Source organism: Oryx dammah, unplaced genomic scaffold, assembly GCF_014754425.2.
Source record: "Oryx dammah isolate SB20612 unplaced genomic scaffold, SCBI_Odam_1.1 HiC_scaffold_13, whole genome shotgun sequence".
Classification (NCBI taxonomy): Eukaryota; Metazoa; Chordata; class Mammalia; order Artiodactyla; family Bovidae; genus Oryx; species Oryx dammah.
This window is the reverse complement of record NW_024070197.1, coordinates 52,951,494-52,964,183: the sequence shown is the minus strand read 5'-3', so window position 1 is coordinate 52,964,183 and position 12,690 is coordinate 52,951,494. Positions and strand designations below refer to the sequence as shown.

The 12,690-nt window shown below is 64.6% G+C and overlaps 1 protein-coding gene across 3 annotated transcripts in view; it reads left to right on the top strand.

Moving 5' to 3' along the window:
• The window catches only part of GSE1 (Gse1 coiled-coil protein), a 98,161-nt gene that overhangs the window by 80,641 nt on the left and 4,830 nt on the right, over positions 1-12,690 (top strand). For all 3 annotated transcript variants that reach the window (XM_040253965.1, XM_040253962.1, XM_040253963.1), the window contains 10 exons: positions 2,162-2,334; positions 2,779-2,976; positions 3,480-3,671; positions 4,030-4,334; positions 4,907-5,231; positions 7,511-8,124; positions 8,803-8,915; positions 9,133-9,403; positions 10,589-10,702; positions 11,418-11,783. In XM_040253965.1, the coding sequence (XP_040109899.1) occupies positions 2,162-2,334; positions 2,779-2,976; positions 3,480-3,671; positions 4,030-4,334; positions 4,907-5,231; positions 7,511-8,124; positions 8,803-8,915; positions 9,133-9,403; positions 10,589-10,702; positions 11,418-11,783 (2,671 nt within the window). The remainder of the gene's footprint in view (positions 1-2,161; positions 2,335-2,778; positions 2,977-3,479; positions 3,672-4,029; positions 4,335-4,906; positions 5,232-7,510; positions 8,125-8,802; positions 8,916-9,132; positions 9,404-10,588; positions 10,703-11,417; positions 11,784-12,690) is intronic.

Below are 12,690 nucleotides of genomic sequence, written 5' to 3'. Positions count from 1 at the left end.
GGCTTGGGGGGGGCGCCCTGCGTGGGGGTTGCTGGCATTTCCCAGGTGGCGGGAGCAGCGTGGGGACAGATGAGATGACCAGTAGTCTGTTCTGGAGCTAACAGGGCATGTCTGCCCATCTGCCTGGTGGAAGCCTCTCTAATCACCAGAGAATGGAGGATCCCCCCTCCCCGTGCTCCCTCTGTCTGCAGCTGCACCCGCGGCTGCCGCTCAGCAGGGAGAGCCTGCAGGTGCTATCGGGGCGGCAGCTGGGGCTCCTGGGCATGGCCCCCGACCTTGTTCCCAGGTGCCCGTCACCAACTTGATGGGGCTCGGGGCTCCAGGCAGGTGGGTGGGACCCCCTGCCCGCCGGCTGCCTCTCCCCCAGCCTTTCCTGCCCGGGAAGGTACCATCTGGCCCCGCTGCCTTCAAGCTGGGCTTTGTCCTGCCGCGGGCTGACGGGGGTGGCCCCACCCAAGGAATGGTGCACGGGGCCCTCGCTCTGGCATCTGGTCCAGCAAACGGGGCCAGGAGTGGCCTTAGCTCCTCCCCAGGCCGTGCACACAGGTCCCCTGCAAGGCCTCTGCCGTCTGGGGCTGCCAGCCTGGAGGCAGTGCCTGGGTCCCCTCACTGCAGGGCCCAGTGTTTCCTGGGGGCCGCCCTCTACCTCAGGGCCTCAGGCTCCAGCCGCTGCATCCCCACCCAGCAGCAACCCCCCCCCCTCGTCCCTGGTCAGTCTAGCCCAGACCCCGGGCACAGGGTTCAAGGCCTAACCCCTCTTGTGCTGGCTGCGCCCCGCACCAGTGGCGGGGGTGTGAGGGGGTGCAGCTGCACGTGAAGGAAGGACCTGCCTCCTGTGCACGTCCAACAGGCGGGGGCCCCTGGGCAGGGGTCAGTCATGGGGACCCATCCAGGGCCTTGGGGACTGGAGGGGAGTGCTGGCTTCCTGCCCTGACTTGCGTGGGGGGCTCACCCTTGACGCCCCCAAGCCTGGTGAAGCCCGCCTGGGAAAGGGGGAGTCAGAGTCCACGCCCTGCGAGGGGTGGCCTGCCACGCGGGGTGGGAGCACGGGCGGCCTGGTCACGGCGCAGCCCGCGGCCCGTCTCCTGCGGTGAGCACCGCTGCCGTCTTCTGGGGCCCGGGAGGTGCCGAAGCCGCCCGCCCGGGTGTTCTGTAGACACAGTGACGGGTGGGCCCCTCCTCTCTGCAGGGGCTGTGTGGTCCCTCCTGTGCCCCCCGCGTGGGGAGCAAGGTGACCTGAGGCTCTGCCGCCCCCATATTCTGACTCCAATGGGGGAGATGCCGGGCAGACGGGAGGGTGTCTCCCTGACCCGCTGCGTCCTGCTCTCTGGTTGCTAACCGGGGTGGCTGGGCCAGGCTTGACGCCAGGTGAGGAGGGCACCGTGCGGCTTGGCGAGGAGGGGCCTGGCGTGTGGAGCTCTTGGGTCGGGGAGGCCGGCAGCCGCGTCCCCCTTGGCCACGTGGCGACGGGACCCTGGGTCAGTGGCTGTTAATGGTCCACGCCTGCCGCTTGCTCCCTTCCAGCCATGTCAGCGACCAGAGGAACAGAGCCTCTCTATGGCCTGCCAACCCAGAGCTGGACATTCCTGCGGGTGGGCCTGCAGGATGTTCCTCTGTGTGGCCGGGACTGGTGGGGCTACCACCTTTCCCTTCCTGCCTCGCACGAGCCCCTTCTGGTTTCCTGGGGTCTCCCCCCCACTGAACCCTCCAGGCCCCAGGTCCCTCTCTTGGACAGGAGTCTGGGCAGGAAGGCCCACAGCCCCCACCAGTGAGCAGAGGTCCCCCAACAGGTCTGGCCCCACAGCTGCCTGCTCTGGCCAGAGCCAGGGCCGCCCAGGGTCTGTCTTGGGGGAACAGGCTGGCCTGTTTGGCCCGGGGCAGCGCCAGCTGCTCAGCCATGTCTTCCGGGGGCACCGAGGCCCAGTGATCTGTGAGGCAGGCTGGCAGCTGCCGCCTGGGCCCCTGGGACGCTAGTGTGATCGGGTGGGTGGTGGGCAGGGGCTTAGTGGCTGTCACCCCCGCCGTGGCGTGGAGACTGTCGCAAGAATGTCTCCCTGAAGCTCGACCGCTCCTGTGTGTCCGGAGGAAGGCCTGGCTCGCTGCCAGGTGGCCGAGCTACAAGCTGCCCCTCGGCCCTGACCCGCACTCTCTTCTCCAACAGGATGCTAGCTCCCGGGGCAGCAGCAGTGGCCGTGAGCGCCTCATCGTGGAGCCCCCGCTGCCCCAGGAGAAGGCGGGGGGCCCGGCCATCCCCTCGCACCTGCTCAGCACCCCCTACCCCTTCGGCATCTCACCCAGCTCGGTGGTGCAGGACTCCCGCTTCCCACCGCTAAAGTAAGTGTGGGCTGGGGGTTGGGCACGGTGTGGGGTGGGACCCCCGAGGTTCTGGCTGCCGCGAGTCCACACCAGCTGAGCCCAAGAGCCGTCCGGTGGTGGCCACGCCCTGGGCTGGCAGCCCTGCTGGCCGTTGCTACTTCTGCCCACGGCGGGCTTTCTGCCTGCCTGACCCTAAACCAGCCTGGCTCCTAGGGCCGGAGGTGGGGGGTGGTCTCCCCAGGCTGCAGGTAACAGACCCATGCCCCCTGGTGAGGGGCCAAGGCGGCCTGAGGAGCGGCAGCTGCCCACCTCTGGGCCCTGGGCCTCCAGCAGGGACTGCCATTTCGAGGAGGGAGTCCCCCCACAGGATGGACGACTCCTACTGCCTGTCAGCCCTGCGGTGCCCCTTCTACACCATCCCTGCCCCCGGAGCTCACCTCCGCCGCCCCCTCCCACCTACAGCCTGCAGCGGCCTGTGCACCACGTGGTACCCCCCAGCACGGTGACCGAGGACTACCTAAGGAGTTTCCGGCCCTACCACACGGCCGAGGACCTCCGCGTGTCCTCCCTGCCTCCGCTCGGCCTGGACCCGGCCACCGCTGCAGCCTACTATCACCCCAGCTACCTGGCCCCGCACCCCTTCCCGCACCCGGCCTTCAGGTGAGGCATCCGGACGTCCCAAGCCACCCGCGGGCAGACCCCGGTCTGAGACCAGGTTCCCCGAGCAGGGGACTGTGGGGCGGGCCGCTCCCCCAGCCTCTGGATGAGCCGTCCAGAGCTTGCTCCTGGAGGGAGACTCTCCTCCCGCCGGCCGGCCTCCCTGGCTCCTCCGCCTCCACCCAGGATTCCCCGGGCATGCGTGACTGTTCGTACCCGGAGCAGACGGCGCTGTGCCTCCACTCTGTGTAGGAGCTTCCCGGGTCAGATGGTCAGGCCTGGAGGGGCCCGACTGGGCCTGGCCCAGCTGAGCTGAGGGGTGGCCGGCGGGGCCTTGTGGCCTCTGGGAGTGCAGGGCTTTGGGGCTGGCTGTGGAAGGGGGCTCTCCGGGACCTTTGTGGAGGCCCTGTCCGCTGCTCCTGCATCAGTACCTGTGCCTGGTGGGGGGCTGGGTCCTGCCTTCCTCTCCACCTTGGCTGCTCACCGGCCTCCTCTGCCCCCCACAGGATGGACGACTCCTACTGCCTGTCAGCCCTGCGGTCCCCCTTCTACCCCATCCCTGCCCCCGGCTCCCTGCCCCCGCTGCACCCGTCGGCCATGCACCTCCACCTCTCGGGTGTCCGCTACCCGCCTGAGCTCTCCCACTCGTCCCTGGCGGCGCTGCACTCGGAGCGGATGTCCAGCCTGAGCGCCGAGAGGTAAGCCAGTCCCTTTCCAGAGCCCGGCTGGGCCAGCTGTGCTTGGACAGGCCACCCCTGTCCTCAGCCTGCTTGTCTGCAGAAGGGGTGCTGCCGGGAGCTCCTGGCCGCTGTCTGGAGGCCGCATCCTCACAATCGCCGGCCGCGGCCGGGAGCCTTCCAGGCTCCTGGAGAGTCTCTGTCCACGGCTTTCAGTCTCCAGTGGACGCTGAGTTTTTTCTTGGCGGGTTAGCAAAAGCAGAACCTGGCCCGAGGCCCGTTCCCGTTAGGAGGGGGAGAACCCCGGGCTCACGTGTGAGCGCCTCGCTCCTGGGGGTTCTCCCTGCCACGGAGGTCACATCCCTGTCCTTACCTCCAGGCTGCAGGTGGACGAGGAGCTGAGGCGGGAGAGGGAGCGCGAGCGCGAGCGGGAAGCCGACCGCGAGCGCGAGAAGGAGCGGGAGCGTGAACGCGAGAAGGAGCGCGAGCGGGAAAAGGAGCTGGAGCGCGAGAAGGAGCGCGAACTGGAGCGCCAGCGGGAGCAGCGCGCCCGCGAGAAGGAGCTGCTGGCCGCCAAGGCGCTGGAGCCGGCCTTCCTGCCCGTGGCCGAGCTGCACGCGCTGCGGAGCCACGCCGCCGAGGAGCGGGCCAAGCCCTCGGAGCAGCTCACCCCAACCCGTGCAGGTACCCGGGGAGGGGAGGGGCAGGCCCCGGGGCGGCCGCACGCAGTGTGATCAAGCCTGGCGGCTTGGTCAGGGCTAGGAAGGGGCGAGGGGCGGCCCCGGACCGGGAGCCGAGGACAGGGACGTCCGCTGGCAGGATTCAGGCTTGGTGTGAAAGCCGGTGGATAACAGATTGTGCACTGTACTGAGACTGTGCGCCGTAGTACAACCAAATTCTTAGAGATGATAGTTTGGAGTATTTTTTAAGCTTAGTTGTTAGTGTACTTTATTTTACTAAAACTGAATTTGCACAGCAGCCTATCTAACCTTCATTCTTAACGTAGTTTATCTCACTATACTTACGTACAACCTTAGTTCGCACGGTTGTCTAACCACTGTCTGGGGATCCCCCCAGAGCCCAAGTCCGCTCTGCTGTGTGTGTGAGCCCGCCCAGGACCCCCAGGGAGCAGCCAAGTCCCGCCGTTCCTGGCCCAGCCCCACCGAAAGGGGGCGGCCTTCTCCAAGGAGGCGGGGCGGGAGGGGCGGGGCTGCACCAGGACCCCGCCCCACCCTGACGGCCTCCCCCGCCCACAGAGAAGCTGAAGGAGGCGGGCCTGCAGGTGCCCAAGCCCGTGCAGCACCCCCTGCATCCGGCAGCCGCCCCGCCCCACGCGGCGCCCGGCCTCCTCGCCAGCCACGGGCTCTTCTCGCTGCCGGGTAGCAGCGCGGCCACAGCCCTGCTCCTGCAGCGCACCAATGAGGAGGAGAAGTGGCTGGCGCGGCAGCGGCGCCTGCGGCAGGAGAAGGAGGACCGCCAGTCGCAGGTGTCCGAGTTCCGGCAGCAGGTGCTGGAGCAGCAGCTGGATCTGGGCCGGCCGCCGGCGCCCGCGGACCCGGAGCACCGGCCGGAAAGTGCCAGGTGGGGCCCGGGGCGGGTAGCGTGGGGAGCCTGCGTTTAGCGAGTGCCTCTGTTCTGGCTGCCTGCGGGGCACTGTCACTCGGGTTCTGTGTCACCTTCTAGGACCCCCGTCTGGGCCGGGAGGAGGGAGCCCGGGGAGGAGGAAGGTGCTCGCTTCAGGGGCTTCATCCGCCAGGAACTGTGTCTACAGCTGGCCTGGCCCCTCTGGGCAGGCTTGGTGCATGAGGAGGGTGACCGAGAAGCTTCCATGGATACTTAATCTCTGTGCTAGCATCTCTCTCTGTCCAAACTGGAATGAGAAGGGGACTCCCTTTGATTTTTAATCATACAAAAAAAGTTAATTTTATTGCTTTTATAATTTAAAAAAAAATAACCCATTTTTTCCTGCCCTGTTGTAAAAAAAAATTTTCCGAGAGGCTTTTGAGCCTGTCTTTGGGACCCTGGCTGCTGACACTCACTTTGTGAGCTGGGCCCCTTCTCGGAGCTGACCCTGGGCCTCGCTGCCCCCACCTGCTTATCTGGCTGTCACCCCGTGTACCCCCTGCCCCACCCCACCATCCCTCCAAGGCTCCTTCTGAAGACCCAGGTGGAGACCCTCAGCCAGAGTTGGTGGCAGGAGTGGGTCTAGGCCTGGGGGACGCTAGGCCCTGCCCTGCCCCCGTCTCCTCCGCTGTGCAGAGTTCAGGCGGGAGGGCTTCTGAGCCTCTTCCTAGCCCTCGGCGTGACCCTCAGACAGGTGGGACCCCCAGGGAGCAGCTGAGTCCCGCCGTTCCTGGCCCAGCCCCACGGAAAGGAGGCGGCATGGTGCCACCTTCTCAGGATGAGAAACACTCAAGGTGTCTGGAACGGAGATGTGAGTGTCCACTTGGCTCCCTCCCTCTTTGCTCCAGCTCCTGCTGGCCAGTGGGTTTCTGTATCCTGGGCACGGCTGACCCATCCAAGCCCCTGCCTCGGCATCCACTGATCAGGGCCCCCGGGGAGGATTCACCCAGCTAGCTGGGTGTGGCCAGGAGTGAACCACGCTGGGGCCCCTGGCTGGGTCTCCTTCCTTCTCGGTCAGTCTGGCCACAGTGCTGCACACGGTCCCTCTGCTACTCTGGGCCCACTAGGACCCACACAAGGGCTATCTCCTCTACTTCTGAGCTGCCCTCTGCTCCCGTGAGCCCCTAGGGGACCGGGCGAGCCGGTGGTACATGTCCGCCAGCTAGCTCCTGATGAGTTCAGGGCACGCTGCCTCCCTCGGCCTGGGGCACCAGGATCCCAGTGCAGCTGTCAGGGCCTGTGGGCTGCTGCCCCAGCAGGCATGGCCTCTGCCCCCTGGCCAGGTGGTCCCCAAGGCACCGTGACGTTCTTTTGGGGCCCTGTGATCAAAGCTAGAAAACCAGTCTGTGTTTGGCTCTAGTGCAGGAAGTTATTTACTCTGGTGCCAAGTTTTATGCCTGTGCCACTTACTTGGGGATTCACAGCTTTTTTCGGCTGGTCCCCTTTGGTACCTGCCCAGCAGCAGTGCAGCGGCCTCGGGGGCTGTGGTGAGCCGGCCCCTTCCTCAGGCCGGAGGAGCCCTGGGCACCTGCCTCGTGTGCCTGCCGTGGGCTGTGTCCTTTGCCCTCCAGTTCCCTCAGATCTTGCCCTCGGTCACCTTGGCAGAATGGGGCTTCCCTTAAAAAGTAGTAGGTAAACTTTGGAAAAAATAGCAGCCAAATAGTCTTTTGAAGGTTGAATTTGAATTTTGTTCTAAATGCACCAGGGAGAGAGGCACTTGGTTCGGCCTTGAGGCAGAGCTGCTGGTCTGAGGCCAGTGAGAGGGTCGTGCGCTCTGCTGGTGACCTGGCTCTCGGGACAGGCCCCGGTCTGGTCGTCAGTGACCCTCTGGGTGTAGCTGCTGCTCCCCAGGCACGTGGGGTCGCTTCGGTCCTGACGGGAACCACCAGGGGGGAGCAGCTAGCCATGAGGATCTCCTCGGAGGGTCTCCCCCAGTCCACTTGGCCAGGCAGACCCCTCAGGCTGGTCTCTTGTTGCTGTCTGTGAGCACGGTGTGGGGAGAGGAGGCCAGCCCATCCCCACCGTCTCCCACGGGTGGCACGCCTTGGGTCCTCTCGGAAGCTGGTCTGCACTGGCCAACGGAGGATGTGGGTCCCTCGGCTGCAGAGCGGAAGGCACGTCCTCCCTCCAGCCCTGGGGAAGGGGCCTACAGGAGGCCTTCTCACCCCCTCCAGTACTGGCTGGGGCTCCCAACCCGGGCCCTTGTCTGACGGCTGCTCCTGCCCCCAACCCCCTAGGCCGGGACCGAACCGCCACGAGCCGGGTAGCCGCGAGCCCCCACAGCACTTTGGCGGGCCCCCACCCCTCATCTCGCCCAAGCCCCAGCATCACTCGATGCCCACGGCCCTCTGGAACCCCGTGTCCCTGATGGACAGCTCCCTGGAGCCACGGCGCGCCCCCGAGAGCCACCCCCAACATGGCCACCCCGCCCCGTTTGAGCCCAGCCGCCCGGCCGCCGTCCCGCTGGTGAAGGTGGAGAGGGTCTACTGCCCGGAGAAGGTGGAGGAGGGGCCCCGCAAGCGTGAGGCCGTCCCCCTGGACAAGTACCCGCCGCCGCCCCGGGAGCCAGCGGCCCTGGAACCGCAGGCCTTCCCCCCGGGGCCCGGGCCCTTCCTGGCGGAGCTCGAGCCAGGCACCCCGACTGTCTTGGGCCAGCCCCGGGCCTCGCTCGCCCCGCCGGCCACCTTCGGGGAGCCCCCCGGACCCCTGAAGCCGGGCTCACCCTACCGGCCCCCGCCGCCTCGGGGCCCCGACCCGGCCTACGTCTACGACGAGTTCTTGCAGCAGCGCCGGAGGCTGGTCAGCAAGCTGGACCTGGAGGAGCGCCGGCGGCGGGAGGCCCAGGAAAAAGGTCTGGTCTCCCCTCCTCGCTCCTGCGCTTTCCCCTAGACTGCTGGCCCAGGACTCGGCCAGCAGCGCCCTGGGGTTCCCCAGAAAGCCACAGAGAATGGGAGAGCAGGCCCGGGTCAAGCGTGGCGCCTTCCACCCGCACAGCCCCTCAACAGCCGGGTGGGACCAGGGGTCCCAGCCCAGCTCCTTCTGCCCGGTGCCAAGCCCAGCCTCGCAGCCCGAAGCGGGGCCCGAGGCCACGTGAGGAGCACATGTTTGGTCCTGGAAGGGCCGCCCCTCCAGTCACCTGTGAGGCAGCGGGTCTGGCCCTGGGCCCTCGGGCTCTGCTGTTCTGCATGGGACTCTGCGCACAGACGCTGTGCCTTTGCGAGGATGGGGGCCCTGAGTGCCCTGGCCCTCCTGAGCAGGAGGGGGAGCGGATGTGCAGACAGACCTGGGCTACCCTGGCCCCGGGCTGGAGTGAAGGACAGTCCCCTGTCAGGGGGCTCTATCAGCCCTGGTGCCCACCTTGTGCCCCCACTGCCAGCCCTGAGGAGGCCTGGGGCCAGGGTTGAGGGTGGTCAGGGGCAGCAGGGCCTGGCCTGTGGGTGGGCTCTCGGGTCTGAGGGGTGCCCCGTTGTGCATCCCCTGGAAAGGTGAGGCCCCTTGCCTGGCTGAAGAGCTCTGTTCCCGCCTCCAGGATACTACTACGACCTGGACGACTCCTACGACGAGAGCGATGAAGAGGAGGTCAGGGCCCACCTCCGCTGCGTGGCCGAGCAGCCGCCCCTCAAACTGGACACGTCCTCTGAGGTATCTGGGGTCTCGCCGCCGTCGGGCCCTGGGCTGGGCTGTGGGCACCCCTCTCAGCTTCCCCGCGCCAGCTGAGACGCCTTCCGGGCGCCCTCCTCCCCCTCCCCGGGCCAGCCCGGAGCATCCTCAGCGCAGCCTTCGAGGCCCAGGAGGCCCCGGGGTCAGCGGGAGCCTCTGCCCGTGGTTTCAACCTCATTTGTTTTCTTTCCCAATCTAGAAGCTAGAGTTTTTGCAACTTTTTGGCTTGACCACCCAACAGCAGAAGGAGGACTTGCTGACCCAGAAGCGGAGGAAACGCCGGCGGATGCTGAGAGAGCGCAGCCCGTCGCCCCCGACGGCGCGGAACAAGCGGCGGACGCCTTCGCCCAGACTGGCGCTGTCCACCCGCTACAGCCCCGACGACATGAACAGCAGCCCCAACTTCGAGGAGAAGAAAAAGTTCCTGACCATCTTCAACCTGACCCACATCAGCGCCGAGAAGAGGAAAGGTGAGGTGGGGCCGGGCTGGGCCTTGGGCTCTCACAGACTCGTCCCCCCGTCTCTTCACCACCACACCTCTTTCCGTGGGAAACTCACACGGTCCCTCCAGAGCGTGCTTTCTCCTGTGTCGTCCTGGGACACTGAAGGGGGCTGGTGTCCTGTGTAGTCAGCCGTGGACTCCCACCCGCTCTTGTCCCCGGCCGGGTCTCCCAGGGCCTGCGGTTGCTGGGTCTCCGCTGTGCAGGCGGCTCATGTGGCCACCATCGCTCCTTCTGATGGCAGGAGGTGTGGGTGGTCCAAGGCCACGGGGCGGGGCCGGGCCGACACCCACCCTGCATGGATGGCTCACCCTTCTGGCCCGGTCTGGCCATGAGGGACAACTGGGCTGGAATCTGAACTCGTCTTCTGGGGCACCCCTTCCTTGTCTGCGCCTCGTGCTTGCTCAGCGCCGCGGAAAAACTTACCTTTCTGGGCCGCACGCCCACACTGTTCCCCCTTGCTGAGGCCTGGTCACCTTTTTCTGGAAGGAAGTTGAGGAAAGCAAGAGTGCTTGTCGGTCATTTTAGTTGCTTTCACTCATTTCGTTCATTTTGGGCCGCACCAGTGGGCCTGGATTCCTGCTCTCCCTTAAAGAGGCAGTGATGGGATCAGGACACATCCCTGAGAACGTGAAGGGTTTTGTTTGAGAAGCGCGTCTCTCGGCCTGACTCAGGATAAGGAGGTTGGGCGAGGGGCCCCTGAACTGCGGGGTTACACGGGGTGTGTGTGTGTGCCTCTTCCCTGGTGGCAGCTGACACGGGAGCCACGCTTGCGGCGGGAGCAGCGGGGAGCAGACCACTCCGGGAGAGAGCCTGCCCGCCCCGAGGCGCGGTGTGGCTTTTCGGGGTTGCTTCCTGTGTTGAGGCCAACTTTTTAAAATGAGAATTCTCCCACAGAGGCTCTCAGGTACCTGTGACTCGCCACATGCACGCACCGTTGTTCTTGGAACACCTGAAACGTCAGGGGGTGGCGGCCCAGGAGTCCGGGCTCTAAAGCGAACGTTCTTCCTCTAAAGCCAGCCTGTGCCCATGGCTTCGTGCCTCGTTCCGATGGACTCACGCCTGCCGGCTGCGGCCTGAGCTACACTCCTGCTCCTCTGCCTGCTCAGGAGTGGAGCGATCCCCCCCGGTAATCTCGGGCTGCTTTTCTCACAGACAAAGAGAGGCTTGTTGAGCTGCTCCAGGCCATGAAGCAGAAGGCGCTGTCCGCTGCGGTGGCAGACCCGCTCAGGAGCTCTCCGAGGGACAGTCCTGCCGTGTCCCTGAGCGGTAAGGCCAGCCCCATCCGCCACCCCCGGGACTGTCCCGGGGGTGCCCAGGGCCGCAGGCCACCGACCACCCCAGGTCATCTTCCTCCCGGACACGGCGGGCTTCTTTCTCCCTCTCCTTTCTCTCTCTCAAGCTTCCTGCGCGTGGGACGATCTCAGCGGAACACGGTGCCAGCAGTCACGCTTGTGTGGGGTCCTGGCTCCTCTGGCAGACTCGGCCTGGTGGCGGGTGTGGCTGCCGTCCATTCCTCCTACCGTGGCCCAGGTTTCGGTTTCAGCACTTGCCACCTGGGCTGTGTGCTCCTGGTGTGTGTCTCAGAGGCCCTGTGACACCTGCTTTCCCTCTCTCTCTCTGTCTCTCACGGCTCTGACTCTGCTGTCCTGCCGACGAAGCAGGAAATGGTGGTGGTCTGGCCCTGTCCTTGGCTCCTGATTCAGTCTTTCTCTCTGGATCTGGCTGTGTAACTTCCTGCCTCTCGGATGACCAGAAGCAACTTGCTCCTTCCTTCACATTCTTCTTCTTCCCAGACGCCTTCCTGGGGCACCTTTCAAGGATGGCCTCGCTGCTTAAACACACCCCGTCTCAGACCAAACACTGCACGCTGACCTTTAATTAAATGGCTCCGGAGTCCGGGTCCTCCGTCCTAGGTTTAGAGATCAGGGTCGGCCTGTTCACGTGTGGCTCTGACCGTGTCCCTCGCTTTCTGTCTCTTAAGAACCCACCACGCAGCAAGCCTCCCTGGACATGGAGAAGCCTGTGGGCATTGCCGCCTCCTTGTCTGATGTCCCAAAGGCCACAGAACCTGGGAGGCTAGAACAGCTCCGGCCTCCGGAGCGTGTCCAGGAGCCAGCCCCCGCCGGCAGTGAGAAGGCCAGGCCGAGTGAGGCCCCCGGGGGCAGGAAGAGCCTGAGCATGCTTCACTACGTCCGGGGCCCCGCGCCCAAGGACATCCCTGTGCCGCTGTCTCACAGCGTCAACGGAAAGAGCAAGCCGTGGGAGCCCTTTGTGGCGGAAGAGTTTGCGCACCAGTTCCACGAGTCCGTCCTGCAGTCTACCCAGAAGGCCCTGCAGAAGCACAAAGGTGAGGAGGCCACTAGGACTGGGGCGCTCGGCACCTGGTGTTAGAGGCGGGCTCTGCCTCCCAGTAGAAGTCATGTGCCTTTTTTGTAAAGCCCTTCCTTTCAGTAATGACAGGGGAGGAGCCTTTTCAGCAAAAATAGGATCCACGCCTTTCATGGTGCAAGGATCTCCCAGCCTGCCCGCAGACTCACCTGGGAACACCACTGTCCCTTGATCACCAAACCCAGCGGCACTTGGTGGGACATTCTGGTTGCTCGGGTCCGTGCCTGAGCCCCCGGAGTCGAGATGCCCCTTGGACATCTCCGTGTGGGAGTCACTACAGTTCAGAGTACAGGGGTCAGTACGTTTCATTCCCACTGAATCAAAGGTTGAAACTGACTAGAAAAGAATGCTCAGGGAGCAACAGCCGAGAGAAAATTATATGATTATTTTCACATTATTTTGCCGAAACGATTTTAAAAATTTACCTCCTACGACCTGTAAAAAACTGAATAGAGAAGCATTTTTAGATAAACAGGTCTGACGGTGTCAATATCCTTCAGGTAAAATAATGCTGTCAGCAGGGATGAAATGAAAAGCGAAGGGTAGTGGTTTTTGATGTGGATTTTTAAAAAAGCAAAACAAAACTCTCCTCTGTTGGATGTTTGTTGTGAGTTCAGAGTTTTCAAGAGGGGAAATGTTTTGGCTAGATTAAACCCCTGTGCTCCCTCTAAGACACACCCACAGAGGTTTTTCGGCAGCTTAAGGACCTAACTTTTCCTGCCTGATCTCAGCCCTTCCCTGACTTTACACTTGACTGTTTCCTCAGGACTTTAGCATCGTCCAGCCCCTGCCAGTTTGGGCCTTATGGGTCCACTGACAGCCCAAGGCTGCTGTCCGCACAGGGAGGTGGAGCAGACCCAGTCTAG